The sequence below is a fragment of the Parus major genome, chromosome 3, assembly GCF_001522545.3.
Source record: "Parus major isolate Abel chromosome 3, Parus_major1.1, whole genome shotgun sequence".
Taxonomy (NCBI): domain Eukaryota; kingdom Metazoa; phylum Chordata; class Aves; order Passeriformes; family Paridae; genus Parus; species Parus major.
In genome coordinates, this window is record NC_031770.1 from 62,473,401 (window position 1) to 62,491,659 (window position 18,259).

At 36.6% G+C, this 18,259-nt stretch overlaps 1 protein-coding gene and 1 long non-coding RNA gene across 2 annotated transcripts in view; both read left to right on the forward strand.

Annotated features, from left to right (window-relative positions):
- The first annotated feature begins 4,123 nt into the window (after positions 1–4,123).
- Positions 4,124–9,402, forward strand: LOC107201479. Its single transcript, XR_001520224.1, has 4 exons — positions 4,124–4,155; positions 6,747–6,770; positions 8,815–8,865; positions 9,371–9,402. It is a non-coding gene; the product is annotated as an uncharacterized LOC107201479 (long non-coding RNA).
- Positions 9,403–13,924: 4,522 nt separating this feature from the next.
- The window catches only part of LOC107202466, a 65,770-nt gene continuing 61,435 nt past the window's right edge, over positions 13,925–18,259 (forward strand). The window contains exons 1-3 of the mRNA XM_019005882.2: positions 13,925–14,322; positions 16,142–16,192; positions 16,758–16,808. Of these exons, the coding sequence (XP_018861427.1) occupies positions 14,163–14,322; positions 16,142–16,192; positions 16,758–16,808 (262 nt within the window). The 5' untranslated portion in view covers positions 13,925–14,162. The remainder of the gene's footprint in view (positions 14,323–16,141; positions 16,193–16,757; positions 16,809–18,259) is intronic.

Genomic DNA, 18,259 nt, shown 5'->3' on the forward strand with positions numbered 1-18,259 from the left:
TTTAGCATATTTGTGGAAGGCAAACAATCTGTTTTGAAAAAAAAAAAAAAAGAAAGGCTTTTTATGAAATTTTCTGATTTCTTAATTAAAAAAAATAATCTGCTGGCATAGGGTGAGGTCTGGGCCATTCCCACTAACCTGTATTTCTTTTGAGCTATCAAACTCATATGGAGCTTTCTTGCATTTTCTCACGAGCAATCTGAAATGTTTTCATTTCTCCGTATAACAGAATGGTTCCTAAACCATAGCATACACTTCTTAGGTTAATGGTTTATTGATGTTTCTGCTGTCACAATGAGGAGCCCCTGACCTCAGGTTTCAGTGAGTGAAATGTTATTTGTTTCCAGTGAGAATGATTTCTTTTAGTCTTCCATCACACTGAGCAAATATCTCAAAATAGCTTTAAAATCAGTGACATTTTAGAATGCATATTTTTGATGTGGATGCTAGTTATGCAACCTGACTCTTTTGGGATAAAAATATTCTAACAAATTTGATTGTAGCCTACAACTATTGAGACTGCAGAAATATTTGACTGATGAATTGCTCTCCTGGACACTTTCAGCATAAAACAATATCTGCTGAATTGTCTCATTTGTTTCCTAAGAGCTTATGATGGAATCAGAGAAACAATTATAAAGTAAATTGCCCATTTGATCTACATTATGCCAAGTTGTCAAGAATTTTGCTGAGAAATGACAAAATATATGTGGGAGTATTGCTCCATTTATTTAATCTATTTTCTGAAAGTATATTTTATTGAAAATATGGATCCCTGACAAATTTCTGATTTTGTCTTCATGTACATTTATTTTATTTTGTATTGTTTCATGCAAGGGTTTTTGTGGGCTTGGTTTGGGATGGGGGGTTGTATTTCTTCTTTTTTTTTTTAGTGCCTGCCATTCTGCAGAGGAGAAAATGTAATACATTAGAGCATTCACATTACTTAAGCCTTTTGGCTAAAAGATCAGCTCTTCAAATAGGGAATACCTGGACCAGGATTATTTTTCACAAATAGATCATCTTTCAGGCTGCCATTCAGAAGTGGCAAGGACTTAGAAAATGCCCGGTAGAAGGGATGACATCTTGACCTGCTCAGAAAATTTGTCTCTGTTCTGATAGAAACAGAAAGAACCAACCCATCTGAATCTTATTCCAAGCACTGACTCTACATGGAGGGGCTTACAATTTATACAGACCTTCAAAGTGCCAGCCATTACCTTGATGGTAAAAGACCTGTCAGCATCACAAGAGTAGCTCATACCTCTCTTCTGAAAAAACAAAAGGAATAATGGAATGTCCTGTTTGTCCTTCCAGATATGGCTCTGCCATGTCTAGATGATGTTACTTGGCAGCTCTGCTACTTGGCAGAGCTTGGAAGCTCTGTTCTGCCTCAGCAAGTTCTTCTTTACAAGCACTCACTCACTCATGGAAGTGGTGTTACATTACTGAATGACAGAATATATTACATGCATTACAAACATAATATGTTATACAAATATACATAATAAACACAAACTCTGTAATACAGAGTTACACACTGATAGCCAGAATACTGTTAATAGTACTGGTTGTTATAGCACCTTGATGTTTCTCAAGGATGGATGGGTCCCTCATGATAACCACACTTGTGGCCCACCACCACATACATTTGATGACTAAACACCTGATTTTCTCAGAAAGCTGTATTGCTCTTCTAGCCTGCAGTTCAGTATCCAGAAAAAAAATACTTTTATTGCATTAGTATTCTGGCTTTCAGAAATTTTACAAACCAAAACTGCTTTTATTTCAGATAAAAAGGGTAAAAATGTTTTGAAGAAAACAATAGTTCTCAATAACCTATGTAACTCTTCTCATAGTTGCTTTTGCAGTTTTAATGCTCAAAATATATTTGCATATGGGAAAAGTTTCTGGTGTCCCTTTTCATATTTTTCTTTCCATATTCAATTAGGCTTATTCTTAAAGATATTGACCAGTTCAGTAAACACTGTAGAAGCACTGTGATATTGATTTGCTCAGTGGTAGGGCTCAGTGCTTAGAGACATCTTGGCTTATCAGTGTCTAATTCATGGTTAGTATAAGTAGTACTGCTGACCTGGGCCCAGGTAACATGGATTTATTAATGGAAATAATAAGGGTCTTTGGTTCTCTCTGGGTCTATGAACTGCAATAAAAAAATTAGGTACTTGAATAGAAATGGAATACTCCCTTTTATTCTTTGAGGATCAGGTCAGACATATTTTCAAACTAGATTTTATTTTCAGGAAAATTGAAGATTATCTTCCATAAAATAAGTTCCCTGAGGTAACCGAGGTGCAGAAATGCAATATTTCACTGTTTACATGGAGATTGCTCACAAACACCTGCTCACATCACAAGGGAGTAATTGATGCCTGTGAGTGGGCTCATCCCAGTCAACATGAAGCAGTTCATCTATTGATACCTGACTTTTCACTGAACCTCAGATTCAGGGAATCTGGGAACAGAAGATCATTCCTCTGTCCCCCATCCCACCAGCAGACTTGGCAGACAGGCCATAGCTTATTAGCTGAGCTGATCTGCTTGAGCCATCACACCCAGCAGTTTTGGAATGCTCCTGAAAGGGTGTCCTGCTGGTGCCCCTGGGGCCAGACCTGCAGTCCAGGCAGCAGGAAAGCAGTGAGAACACATAGAGGCACTTCATTGGTCCTTTGAATTCCTTGACTTTCTCAGCATAAATAATGATAACAGAACATGACCCTCAGAGTTTACTTTGTCTCTAAAAGCCAAACTCTTAATTTTCAATTGAGATTTGTTCCAACAAAATGACAGGGTGAAATAACAAGCTGAGAGGTTGTTATATGTGCTAATGACCCTGAAGCTGCAAAGACATTTTCTATACCCATCAGATGTAAATCAATTTTCCCTGTCCACTTTACATCCTGCCACTTATGCTGATTGATAATTCTTTACACTACTTTCAAGCAATGACAGTGAAGCTGATTTTCTTAATGCCATTTTTTGTCTCAAACATTGTAAGAGTTTAAATTAAAACAAGGATTTTATTTAGCATAATAGTTATAAATTATGGCTACAAAAGCTTGGTGTCACAGAAGTGAAGTGTTGGAAGTGCCATTTACAGATAAACATGTGTATTTATAGATTTACAACATTTAACCCCAAATGATTCAATAAGAAATATATATAAGCTGTCCTAAAGATATAATGTTGTGCATCACCAAACCTGCAGAGTAAATTGCCAGAAACTATAAGAGGATACCCATGTTTATGAGGTGTAATGGTACCTCCACCTGCACCCCCTCTTCTTAGATAGCTTCATGCTTAATATCCCTTGTCTCCCAAGATGTGTAAATGAATTTGCAAACTGTGCTTGTGAAGCTTGTGAATAAAGAATTGAGTATGTCCATGTACCCTGATCTGAGCTGTTACAGCTGCTTCCCCTGGAGTCAGTAAATGTTAAGCAGCCCTGCTGCACAGGTGGTCTGGTTCAAGCTTCTTGCTTGCCCACAGAAATCTCAGTATTCAGAAGGATCAAGTTAGATGTCATAACATACACTCCATCTGTGGCCTGCTATCTTCACTGAGACAAACCATGTGCTTAAAACTGAGAATATGGGGCAAGGTTTTGCTGTGTTAGGGGTACAGGGTGGAGGTTTCTGCTGGTGCAAACAGAAAACCATGATTGCTTGGGGGGCTCTCAAATGTCTGGGCAAGGTAAAGACCTGCTTGCTTTGCCCTCTGTTACAAAATATGTGCTGCAGTTTAGTCCCTCTTTCATCTGACATCACTGAATCATTGAATGGTTTGTGTTGAAAGAGACCTTAAAGATCATTTAGTTCCAAGCCCCCTACACTGGGCAGCCCCACCTTCTGCTTGATCAGATCTACTATTAATTTTCTGAAAGAAAGTAAAAAAAATAAATCACTCTTCTTTCAAACAGATAAAAAAATATCTATTATGTATCCATATCTTGGGGGAGAATCTTATGATTAGAAATCTTTGAAATCTTTTGACTCAAAATAATGTCTAAGCATTTAAAAGAGCTTTGTCTGGTTTAGCAACACCTCTGACTAGAAATCTTACTTAAACTGTATCTTTTATTTGCAGCAGGACTTGAAAAAAAAGAAGGAAAAGCAACAAAGGCAGCAGTGCAAGGTAAAAATAAAACAAAACACATTGGCATTATCTCTCTTAAAGCACAGTGGCACAGAAACAATAACCTCAGAGAGCTAGATGGCAGCACCCTTTAAACCTACTAGCTCACCAATATTTTTTCAGAGTTCTGCTGTGTTTGTCAGAGCAACAGGGAATTTCCACTATAAAACTGGCTTCCACAAAACTGCCACCCCAACAAAAAGCTTCAGGCAGACGGCTTTCCACTTCAGATGAAGGGCTCTGTGCTGGGACTTAGTGTCCCACTGATCCTGCAAGAGGCTTCCTGCCCCTATAGCCTGAACAGGGATCAGCCTTTGCTACTCATTCTGGGAGAGTAACTTCCAATGAAGAAAAGGGGCAGGGGCCCTCTCAGTCACAAAGGCCCACTGCAGAGAATCTCAATAACTTTTGAGACCAGAACTTGCAGAATTTTTTCAAAAAAATCTTAGTATTGGTATGGATAGGGCATGAGTGGGAATGTCTGAGTGGGAGCAGCAGAAGAAAGGGTGCAAGAACCACTTGTTGATGGCACATAGTACAGAGGGACACAAAGTCTACATCCAGTGTCCCAAGCCAACAACAGCAGGAACACCAAGGAGTGGCCTACACCAAGGTCAAAACAAAACTCAGGACACTGAGTGAACGCAAAGAGAAGGATGGAGTCCTTAAACCATCTGAAGATGTGTAATTTCCTATTATATACATTATTATTATTATTATTATTATTATTATTATTATTATTATTACTACTACTACTATTACTACCTTCAGCATTATATCCTGCATATTTGCTTCTTGCACACTTGTTATAAGCAATGCATTCTTTTTTAGGTTAGTATGGTAAGAAGCAAAGTAATAAAAAGGGGGTTTCAATCCCCAAAGTTTATCAGCTCAGGTTTCCTTTATGTGATACACATCCTAGCTTCCTACTGAGGTAATGTTTGTATTTACTCATGCTCAAATTGTCAGCTAGAGCCCTGTTGATGAACCTGCCAGTAACCCTTAATATAAGGTGTAAGACATTTACTGGTGTAGCTTTGGTCAGTTGAGCTTTTACCCCTTTATTTTCTCCAGTTTCTCAGCTTCAGCTTTACTCAGAATTACTCAAGCCAGCACAGACACCCTGCAGCAGCTGTCAGCTGTTTGGTAGTTGTCATGGAAAATGTTATAATTAGGTGGGCCTTGGCCTAGATTTCAGTCATTCTTAGGCTGGGTATCTCCACATTATTTTCCACTGCCACACAAGTGCTTCCCCAGATATCTACACTGCTTCCCCTCTTTTAGTCTGTCTCATGCAGAAATGAGGTGTGCCTGGCTGCTGTAAGATTTGTCCTTTCTGTAATATACAACCATTTGTTGGGATTTTATCTGCCAAACATTTTAAGTGTGCCATAAAGACCACAGACTGAGCAGCACAAACTATAGTTTCACGTGGCTGGTGTGGAGTAGGGTTTTCTAAACCACAGGTTGTGATACCCAAGGAACCCAAAAGGGGGGCAAACTGTTTCCCATGACTGCAGTCAGTAGCAGCAGCAGCAGCACTGTTTCCCCATGCCAGCACTATCTAGTCCCTCCAAGTCAAAGGAATAAGAGCAACATGTAATGTCTGTCACAACTATTTTTGCAGCTACTTCCCAGTGCTGGCAGCAGCTCAGCTCCTCTGATGCACAGAAGTGAGCAAAAACACTTCCACACAGCAATTCCCTCTGCTTCTCATTTCTGCACCATATATGTATGGAGCTGCTGCCAGCACATTGTTCACACAAAGACAAACAAACCAAAAAACTTTCTGGATCCTTTTTGAATATTACCGCATACTTATATTACTCACAGAAGAGCACTTTGCATCAGGACACATTTCAAAAATAGAGGGATTCAGTCCTGGTCAAAACTGAGACTTGAAATCTAAGAAAAAAAGTATAAGGAGACTCGCAGGAAAATCTGGAGTCTTGGACTTGCCCAGCAATCAGGAAATAACTTCATTGTTTCAAACAAAGGTTTTAGTGATTATTTCAGCTTTGACCTCAAACACCCACATCTGGAAACATGCTGAAACATTGTAGCAACATCTCAGTTCAATGGTCTTTTATTAGTTGTAAAGCCAAACTACAGGTGATAATTTTAATTGCTAAAAGATGAGCAAGAAGGCACTTAACTTTAACTCTTTGACCTATTTGTTTGAAAAAGTTCGTGAGCAAATATCAGGTTGGTTTCCAGGAATGTAACCCCTGCTACTGAGAATTAATATTTAAAAGAGATGATAAAAAGGTATTTTTTTTTCTGGTGGTATCCAATAGTGCTAATAAAGGAGACTTTCCCTCAGTTAAGGCAGATAGAGATCATGTCAGACTATGGGATTTCATGTTTTTCTGCATGTATGAAAGGCAATAGGTGGGAAACATGAACTTTATTCACATACTCTGTCAAGAAACAGTGGAGGTCCAAGATATGTTTAAGCATTTAGGGTCAACATGCACTTAAATACGTTTTAATTAGTTTATTATATTTTTAAAAATTTCTCATGTGAACATGTATTCTAATTTTTTCTTTTCTCTTTTAATTTTTATTTCCCTTCCATTCTCTTTTAACAGATAAATCAAAGATGAAACAAGGAAGTAAGTTATAGTTTTACTCATTAAAGTAGCATCTTCCACAAGAGTTTGTGTAACTATACTCTTAATAATGGAGGTGTACAACAGCTTTAATTTCTTACTGGCAGGCTTCTAAAATTAAAGGCTTTCTGTCATGCTTGAAATTACTTATTTTGACTGGAGCTCTGTCTTCAGCTGTCTTCTTTTCTTTGTAGACACTATTGAACTGAACATGAAACCTCTTGGGAAATTTTCATTACACATGAGCACAGAAGAGAAACTTTTTCAGTCTTTCCACTGAGTTTTATTTCTCTTCACAGAATGTTCAGTGATTAACTTAATATTTAAAAATTGGAAATATTTTTTTATTAGGAATGTGAATATGTCTGAATACATCCACCAAATATGTCTACAGATATCTGCAGTAAAATGTGTATTTTCTCATTTCAAAAATAATGGATTTAATAATAATTTAGTGAGTACAAAACATGAAGATCAAAGCAGGAGAGCAGTCGTAGTTTCTGAAGCAGATGTCTGAGGTGTGGTGAGGAATAGAAAAGAGCTTCATTTCAAAAAAAATTGCATTTTTGACCTTGTTCAACAGATTTCTTTCCCAAGTCTTCTCCTTTAAAAATTATTGAAGTGTCTAGTATTGCCTTTATAGAAACACAATATAGAAGGAGAAAAAGAATGAAAAATTTCTCTCTTGACTTCAGTCCCAACAGAAGAGGACTTTCAATGTCAACAGCAAATTAGGTTTTTCCACTTGATGGCTATTTCTACCATAAATAAAAAGTTATTATTTATAGATTCCTTCAATTCAGATTCCAAAGGACCTCAGTTCATCTTAGTCAGATGCAAATACTAAACTATGAACCAGAAGTTTTATTGATATCATGATAAATTGCTATTGGACACAGTCTATGCTTTATAATAAAGAGAAAAATTGTGAACTGTGTATCATTAAGGCAGTAAACAATTACCACTAAAACTACCTACTGTAGCTTATACAAGTTTTATGTCTAACTACTAAATACAACCTCCATCTCCTAAACACAAACTCCCCCTCATCAGGAATCTTGATTTCTTATCCTATGTGTAGAGACCAAGAGGGTCTTCCATCAGTTTCATTTAATATCTTCTGGCACTGAATTGCTGCTGAGTTTTTCAAGATCAGGAAGTTTTGATTTATATGTGATGGAGAGCCTAGTATTTTTTATTTTTTCCAGAAAACCTCTGTTAGTATTTCTCAGATTACATGTATAAGACATTTTAACCAGCAATCAGATGGTTAAATTACTTAAAATACAAGAAGTCAAAATCCAAGTCTCTGATCTTTTTGAATAGACTGTTTTGGAACCATCTTATCTGCCTTCTTAATTTTGAGTTGGAAAGCTTTGGAGACCTCTCATCAGTCCAGAATAATGATCTCACATTTTGTCTGAAACCAAATTCTTGTTTTCCATCTGGTGCAAACTATTTCTTAGGCTTTTTCCAGAGGACTACCCTTCCTCGAGGAAGGCTGGTGTGGCCTAGCCATCTTCTCTACCTGTCTGTAGGCAGAATGAAGGCAGCTCTTCACCTACCTATTTGTCACTGCTAAGTTGTTCACCCACCTTGAACAACATCTGTCCTTTAAAAAATAATAGATCCAGTAAGAAAACTCTTGTCCTTGCTCAACAAGAATGGGCAATCCCAGGTGAGGGAAGTAGGCCACAGTCATCTCCAATGAGTCAAATTTGGCGAAGCATCAGTTTTTACCTTTCTGGTTAAGAACACTGAAAAACTTCCCTTTGTCTCATACTAAGTTGGAGTTTGCAAATTTTATAATTAAATCTACAATAGTTAATCTACAAAACACATTTTATGGACTGAACTTTTTGAATGATACCTGGTGAATTTTGTATAAATCTTCCAATAACTCAATTTTTATCCATGTCTTTGAATACATAGTTTTTGTCTCTTGCGCAATCTATATGCTTCATTCTCCCCTCTGGTTAAATCTCATTGTTTCACTCAGCTATGGTTTCTGCCTTTCACTTTATTGGTGTGACCAATTCTTTTACAGATCCTGGAAAAGAGAAAGAATTAAAATCTCCAGCTGCCACAAAAGATAAAGGTAACACAGCAGGACGAATTTGTATATAGCTGTAAGATCTATATGCATTTTAAAAAAAAACAACAAACCTTGAAATGCACTGCCGTGTCATTTTTTAAGGTATGATTTAGTTAGGAATTTATAACCATAATACTATTTTGGTAAATTTATTATGAAACTTAATTGGCATTAACTGAATTAAAAGTGCAAAAAGAGCACTGGTTACACTAGTTATGAAAATTTAGAGGGTTAAACTCAGAATTTAGGAACATATGGTAGCATTTATTACAAGCTGCAAAGTGAAATAAGTTTTAAGTGACCTTTGCTCTTTCATCAAATTTAAGAAAATTTATGGTTTCACTTTGTGAGCATGCTAAGACTGATGAAAATTAGTTTTGTGCTACACATTGAATTGGTATCTCATGTCAGTTAGAAACCACAAATTATTCAATCAATCATTATTCTAGAGGCATTAGATGTTAACTTTTAACATTCCAGCTTGAAGATTAATAAATTATTTTTACAGAACATGCTAAAGAAAAGGGAGAAAAGAATCCTACATCTTTAAAAGAAAAAGGTAAGAATACATAATAAAATATAGGACTTGCTAAGCCCACACAAAATAGAATGAAGATGGTAATTTTTTAAACAATCATTATCAGCCTTTCCCGCTATAAATCTTAACCAATCAAAATTTAATTAGTTAAAATATTATACAGGATCTATAGCATTAAACAGGGAGAGGGGAATATAAATAGAATATATCAAGAAAATTAAAATTCAGAATTCTCAAAATTAATTAAATCAATATAATAAACCACTCTGTATAATAGTCAAGAGCCTTGCAAGGAAGGTCTGAACAATGCAAAATCTTTAATAGGGGCCAGTTAAGAAGTTCTGACCTGAATACTTTCACAAATGTTTCGAACATAATAAGAAGAAAGTCAGGTTTATGAGCACAGGAGTGGGAAATATGCTTTCTGTACTCCATAAAAGTTATAGCTAAAACCCCAGAGCTTCATCTAGTCAACCACCTGCAACATGAGAGGTGATCTGAATCTTTCTTCTATTTTTTACCTTTTTTTTTTTCTTGGCAACTTGATTAGAATAGATAGTTAATTCAATTAAATTTCCTTTAATCAATTGTTTTATTGGGTGCTTTTTGCACAGCTTATTTCTTCCCTCCTTTCTAGAAATAACTTTATTTGGAATAAGTTACTTATGGATAAGTCTTATTTGACATCTTCAGAATAAAGAGATCTACCATATGTATAGTCAAATGAATATTTATTTTAAGTTATAGTCTATAACTTATATAAGTCTATAGCTATATATAAATAGATATGGTCTGCAATATATAGACTTTAGTCTATGACTATTTCAAGTTACAGTCATTCTATGCACTTTCAAAGAAAGGACTGAATTAAGAAGTCAATTCAAGCGGTATTGAAAGATGACAAAAAAAACATATAAAGCAAAGGAAGGATAATTTATTGCTATATATATTTTCAAAATCCTAGAAGCTATGTTCATTCACTCACTTTTTTATTCAAAAATTTATATTATGGAAATCTTCGAATTCTATGGTGCATATATTGCTCTTCTGTGTGTGTTCCATTCCTAATGTACACATGCCCTATTTACATGAGCTTGGATTTCTGGACCAGAGCTGTATATCCAAACTCTATGGAGTCCTGTGGCCCTCTCCATAGACTGCCTATAATCTGTGTCTTCCTCATGGTGTTTTGCTGGAAAATTAGAAGCAGCACTTGAGTGACAACTTTTCCCCCTCTTTCCCTGCATGGAGTACATGTATTCAGCCTGCTGCTCTTTTGAAAGGATTACAGGGAGGCAGGGAGAAGAGAAAAAGAGAGAAGACACAAATTTTTTTCTCTTTGATAAGAGTTTCTTTAGAGCAAATGAACAGTGTTTTCCCAACCCTGTTGGCAAAGTTTTTGTAGTGTGTCATTTGTTGAGAGTGACCACAGCACTGTTTTTTGTCTCCTGCACTCATGTTTAATATGTCAACAACTTCAATCACTAAGTTATTAGTAATTAGTAATCACAGGTCCTTCTAACATGGCAAAGGACCCACCCAACCTTCAGAAAAGAGTAGGCAGAAATTTATTTTAAATGTAAATACAGTTGAAAATTTGCTGCTGAATCTATCCGTAAAGACATCACAGGCTCCTGAGCAGTAGCACCGATGTCCAGCCCAGCTGAGCCTGTCCCCCAGATCCTGAGAGCTCTTGCTGATGCAGTGCTGATGCACTCTTTCCCATAATAGGCATCAAACTGGCACGGTTCTGTGCCTGTGCCTAAAAATGAGGGTGCTGATTAGTGAGCTGAGAGCTCAGTTGAAAATATATTAGCGTCAAAGACTATAGGGACAACTTATAAAGCTGTGGGGAGAAACTTCTAGAAATCTTGGTGCTTTTCTTAGCTGTGTATTATTGCATTATGGATTACTCTGCTGCAAAAACACATATTTTAGTACTATTTGTCCCTCATTTCAGTCATCATATCCACACAAATTTTAGTTCATAAATTAATCAAAGCCATTTGCATGCCATTCCTTTCCCCTCTCCATCATGAACCAAACCTCATGCATGGGCCCTGTAAAGGTTGTTGACCAGGTCACTGGGAAATTCACACTCTTCGCAACTTGGTGTTTCACAATTTCTTTCTTAAAGTGGATCTTTCTGGAAAATTCAAATATATCAAAGACCACATGAAAGTAAGGATTTTTAAGACTGCATATACTTCCTAATTCTGTATCTTGGGAGTTTGTTACTATTCATGTAAACTAAATAAAGGAACACTTCTAGGTGGAGTGTTAAATACTTGTGGTAATTAATGTGTGTCTGGCACCTTATGCAATAAAGAAGGTGTCATCACACCTCATTCCCTTTGAAGGATGAGGTGTTTGAATGAACAAGGAGGATATCCAGACCAAAAACCTTATCCTAAAGCAGTTATTTTTCATAAATATAAGCATAGTGGTTTTATTTAAAGCAGAAAGAGGAAAAATAAATCCCTGTATTTGGACTTGTTGCTGGGATACTCTAAAGATAATAGTCCAACCCAGTTACTTTATCTATTTTATGAGGTGAATAAAATGTTTTGGAGCCTAATTTTATTAAGAGTAATTAAAGAGAACACTGGAATAATATATTTTCCACTTCTTAGTGATGCAGGACATCTCAAGACTCTGAATTTATAACTGGTTTTTCAGTTCTCCCTGCAGTTAAGAAGAGTAAAGAAGCCCATTTGTACTATCAAATATGAAAACTGATTTTCTTTTGACATAAGCATATTCAAATAACTTGAAATCAATGAAACTCTAAGGTATAATTTGCCACATGGTTTTTAGGTAGGTATCTTACCCAGCTAACCAGAGTAGATGTTGATTCATCCAGAGGGTATAACAGTGGCACTAAAAGATTGTAATATTTCATATATAATTCCTCATTGAATTTTTTTCAGATTGCATTTTGCTGAGTTATTGAATTGACAACATTTGTCCTGCATAGATAACATAGATTCATTCTCACCCTGTGTTCCATGATTTATTTTCCAAATAAACGCTCTTTTTACTTCTTCTTTGCTTTTGACATGTCTTGGGATGTCTTTGAATATTTTCTTACGTCAGGTATTTATTTTTATGCACAGATTGACAGGAGAAATAAGTCAGTAGTATGTATTTCTTTCTTGCCATATACATTATAGTATACTGTCATTAAAGAAACAAATGAGCTGGTTTGCACTTGCTATGCAATACTTGTGCTTCCTTTAAAGCAAAAGTAACATGAAATAATACCTTGCCTGTGACATTCTTTATCTTCTTTTGTAGCATACTTTTTTCTTTCCCTTAAAAATGGAGTTATATTGTGAGCAGTAGCAGTTCACATTTCTGTCTATTTCCATTTATTTGTTATTGTCATTTGCATGAGAACTGCATCTTTATCCTGAGGATATCACACACTGCTGCTGCTTCATCATTCCATACCATCTTTCTAACCTGACCCAGTTTCACCCCTGGAGTAGAACGCAGGAGGAAAGCATTATGGTGAAAGTTACTCAGTGAGTAGCTGTTTAAACTCCTGAAAATGAAAACCTGCTCCCTGGAAGAAAAGCAGAACTGGTGATCTCAGTATTCTTGGCTCAGCGGGTGGGGAACTTGGTGCACCACGTAAGGTGTCCTGCACTGAGAGTTGCACCCAAAAGTTGTAAGAGTCAAAAGTGCTGAACCTCCTTTAGGAGCTACATGTTATTGAAAATCTGAGGGAGATCTGCATGGATGGTAAAAAAACAGCATGGACATATGGCACAAAACACACAAGGCCAAAGATCTGTGGCTGTGGCTGCAAGAGTGGCTGCTGATCACTGAGATCACCAGTGTGCCAAAGTGAAATGCTCAAGTGGGGAAGCTGTTGCCTCAAGTCTTTCAGTATAGTCAACATAGAAACTACTTCCAAGGGTTTCAGGCTTGACACTGGAAGTTTTCTCTCAGTCCTCTGAAGATGAGTCCACCTACTGCTGTGAAGATCAGGCTCCTAATTTCATGTCTCCCTGTGCAGCGAGGTTTCTCCAACAGCTCCAGCCACCCTGGAAGTGATTTTTTTCGGTTACAATTCACGCTAAATCCAGATGGATAAGTGGGATCGCTTCCTGGTACCATGGCAGCCACAAGGATGTTCAGAGTTAAAATTATTTTGTAAAAGATCTTCTTTTAGCTTTTTCTGGTTTACTGAAGATTTGGTTTACTTTCATTTGGAATAAATGGCATGGTGTTTCTAGATGTTTAGGCGTTATATCCTGTCAGATGGAATGCAGCTGGCTCTATTTAGCATTCTGCAGGCTGTGATATCCTCTCACTCAAACCAAATTCAAGCCTATCAAATTATTTTCTTACTTTGGAAAAAACTATTTTCTCCTCATTTCCCTCATAAATACACTTAAGATGTCAAGAGACTGTTGCTTGAAAGAAATATTTAAACATTAGTTGTTTACACAACAGTGTATGCTTTTCCTGCGCTTGCTGACCCCGAATGCATATTCCCTGAAGGACTGAGGCAAAAGATAGAGAAAGCAGAAACTGTCTGCATGAAGCTTTGGATAAGAACCAAAGAATTCCTAATCCTGTGTCATTGCTTGCATTTTCCTCTTCTGTCTAATTTCTCTCTTCTATGTGTTCTCTACAAGACAGTCACCAAAAGCAATTTCTATTCTTGTTTTTGCCACTTCACTATTGCACCTTAAAAATATGAGACAATCTCTAGAGAGAATGTAAAGACAGGTCAGGCTTGCATCTATTCATGTTCACCATTTTAATCTTAGTTTTTAAATATTTTTTTGAGTCTTCTGTTACATATAGAAGGGCACTCCTATCTTCTAAGTCTCAGAAACATAATTATCTCCCTACAGATTCCATGAAAGGGAAAAATCCCAAGAATCCAGAGAGCTTAAGAGAAAAAGGTAAGTGAAGAACTAAGAAATCCAGACCTGAATATCAGAACAGTTATTCAGTCTAGAAAGAGCTCTTGAGTGGGAATATAGAAGTGTGGAAAACCAAACCCATCCTGGTTCCTGTTTAGATTATTTTAGCCATTATATTCTTTTTAATAATATTTGCGCTGTACAGATCCCAGTAGAATCCTTAGAAATCATCTGAGCTTCTTTTAAATGTGGATATTTGAATTTGCATCTTGAGGAAAATACTAAAAATTATTTTTATACCACTTTTGGATGTTAGTCTGTCAAAAATAAGTTGTCTAAATCCCATAGTGGGAACATTACTGAAGGGAACTAGGATAAATCTGGTCCATGTGGCTACAGCTCAGGAATGTGGGTATGTGAGAATGAAACTGGTTGAGGCTACTGACAAATCCAGGTGTTTGAGGGTGACTGATATGTCAAGATTTTTTCTTAATTTTTTTGGCAACATGAACACATACATCTCTATCTCTAATAACCCTTTCAGGTGCAAGACCACTGCTAACTGTTCTCGCAGGGGTCACAGGTTGCTTGATACCATCTATTTGGAGAAAACCCTGTTTGTTGCAATGCCATGTGTATCAAACATTCTTTCTGGAGAGTTCTGAAACAGATGGAAAATTTAATTGAAACAGCAGAGGCTATCAGAACTATGCCTGTTTCCTGAGCTGGAACAGCACACCTGAAGTCCAAATTATTACGAAGTCCCATGTTTTTGGAAGCTGGAGGTATTCGAGGCAGTCCAAATTATGGCTGCTGAATAGTTATAGAACAAAATGACACAATTCTGCAAGGAATGTATTATTCCTTCTAAAAACTGTAGGAAATGAAGCCAGGACATCCCTTGTGGCTGAAAATTCACCTTTATGCCACTGCTGTCAGTCCCTGTCTCTCACCTGAGCACCACAAGAATATCATAGTTTTCTTTTATTTGTCCTTAGCTAACTCAGAAATTTTTGGGGCACTTTTGGGGTATTTGGTTGGTTGGTTGGTTTGTTTTTTTTGTCCTTGCCAAAAAGGATTCTGCCTTGTCAGTTACTAGAAAGAGAACCAGAATGTCAGGGTTTTGTGTTTTTTTCTCGTCTCTTTTAATTCTTTGTCATATACTGGAGAAAAAAAAAAAATAAAGATACAATTAAGTCCCTGGACTATTGATTTTGACATGAAATATATGAATGTACATTTGAAGCATGAGCACTGCTCTTCTTTTATAGCCAGTGTGCCTGTGATTTTAAAAGGCTATATATATGCAGGAAGTGAAATTCTGTTCACAGCTAATACCCATATGGCCTCTTTGATATTAAAAGAATATTGGAGTCCTGAATGAGTAGCTGGTCCTTTTGTCACTCCTGAAAAAAAAAAAACCTCCCACTTACCTTTATCAGCAGCCTCTGACTTTCAAGGCCAGTATTTCTAATATTTCAATTGTATCAATGTGGATTAATTTCTTTTTTTGGGTTCAGCAAAAGAAAAGGTCATTAATACCAACTGCTCTATGAATATCTTTCTTCTTTGTAAGTAATTCTTCATTGCCTGCTTGAGAGAGGGCTCCACAGTTTCCTCAAAATGTGAAGAAAGTAATGACATATCGAAGGCTTATTATTTTGCATATCCAAGACTAAAAAGATGAATGGATGACCTTGTTTTTTTATCCTGTTCTTTATTTCCATGCTGTTAAATCCATTTAATTATCATATCTCTTTTTCTCTCCGTGTATCAAATTGTTTGACCTGCTTTCTTTTCAAGTGTCATCTTATTTCCCTAACATGACTTGTGATAAATGTTAAATGTTTCTTTCCAGAGACTGGTAAAAGAAAAGATGTGAAGTCTCCTGCAACCTTAAAGGAAAAAGGTAATGTTTTATCGTTATGTGGCTGGCAAATAACAAGTCTTCTGCTGGTATCTCACTGCAGTTTTGATATATTTTGAATTACAGGCTGCTGGTGAATAGAGACTAATCCTAGATTCTTCTCATTTAATAGCTCTGATATATTGAAAGGAGCAGTGTCTGACATGATTCAGAAATAATAAAGTCATAACCCTTCTTATTGTGGTGTTCTTTAACTGCTGTCTGAGCTGCACAGCCAATATTGCAGTGGGAGTGCTAGTCTGTTCCGAGTGAATTAGTAACAGGGCTGCTACTGAATGCACATGACAGGCTGAAATGATAGGCTGCACAGGAATGAGTTTGACCTGCAGAAACTTTGCCAACAAATTTAGTGGGAATCATTTTTGGTTTGCTTTCAAATTTATTTTGTGTCTTTTATTGAATTAAATGGAAATTCTAATCCATAACATATCTCTTACACGTTTGGTTGATCTGGTGTTATGCACATTTGTTACAGTACCAATGAGCACAGTGTATGTTTATATTGCTAACTTTCTCCTTTCATTTTTGTGTTTAATTTCTTTTTCAGACTCTTCAAAACAAAAAGAACCTAAGGCTTCAACTAATCCTAAGGAAAAAGGTAACAATCCCAAATTGAACTGAGCCTTAATATAAGTTTCAGTTGAGAAAATAAATATATTGTGCAAGGACTCACAAATTAAATCCTAGTTTCTTTGGTTAGCTATTCCTAGATATCCTTGAATGGCATCCTTTGCTGATGGACACTCTTTCTACCTGGCTGAACAAGTGACAGGTGCATATGAGGCTATACAAGCAACTTGTATCTGTGGTATTTTATAGACGCTAAAGTCAAAAATAATTTATTTTCTTTTTTCTTCATTTTGTCCCATTCTTTCTCTTTAAATTAGTCATTTCAGATTGCATTTTACTTCTCACATATTTAATTCCACTTTTCTCTCTCTTCTTATATTGAAATGTCAGCACTAGCCATCAAATAAAATTCAATTACAATTTAGAGTACATCTCAAATATTTGGCCTTTTTAGGCAGTGTAATTATAATTATCCAACTATGTTCAGGTCTATTTATTAATAACAAATAAATTCAAACAAAACTTTGTTTTACTTTTATCCTATTTGCATATGGATTAAATGTCACTCTTTCATTATAAAACAGTCACACAGGTTAAATGTGTAAATAATTTAACATGGATAAAAATATGTAATAACTTGTTAGGTAATAACAGTTATTTAAGTAATGGCAATGTAGTAGTCAGTCTTAAAATCTTCCAGTCAGTTTTGTAAACTGTTTCAGATAATTGAATAATACTGCTTCTTATCTTTAGAGTTTCCCTAAGGAATACTAGAAAAATTGAGGCAATATTTTCTCTGACAAAGTTATGAAAGGAAACATTTGCAAGTTTTTAAATGCAGCTACTTCACCTGGTATATAGGAGAATAGCAGAAATCATCTATTACTTTGCACAGTTGTACCATTCTGAATCAAAGGCCTAAAGGCTATCAGAAAAACAGTGCTACTGAGAGTAGCCCTGTCAAGAAGGACTTGGGGGTGCTGGTGGCTGGACATGAGCCATCATTGTGCTCTTGCAGACGAGAGAGCCAATTGTATCCTGGGCTGCATCAAAAGCAGGGTGGCCGGTGGGTCACAGGAGGAAATTCTTTCCCTCTGCTCTGCTCTGGTGAGACCCCACCTGCAGTGCTGCATCCAGCCCTGGGGTACCACCACAGGAAGAACATGGACCTGCTGGAACAAATCCAGAGGAGGCCACAAAGATAATTAGAGGGATGAAGCATGTCTCCTATGAGGAAAGGCTAAGAGAACTGGGAATGTTCAGCCTGGAGAAGAGAAGAGTTTGGTGTGACCTAATTATGGCCTTCCAGTACCTGAAGGGAGTCCTCAAGGAAGATGGAGTGAGGTTATTTACAAGGGCATGTAGTGACAGGACAAGGGTGATGGCTTCAAACTGAGAGTAGGTTTAGATTAGATTAGATGTGGGGAGAAATGTTTTACTGTGATGGTGATGAGTAGGTTGTCCAGAGATGTTGTGGAT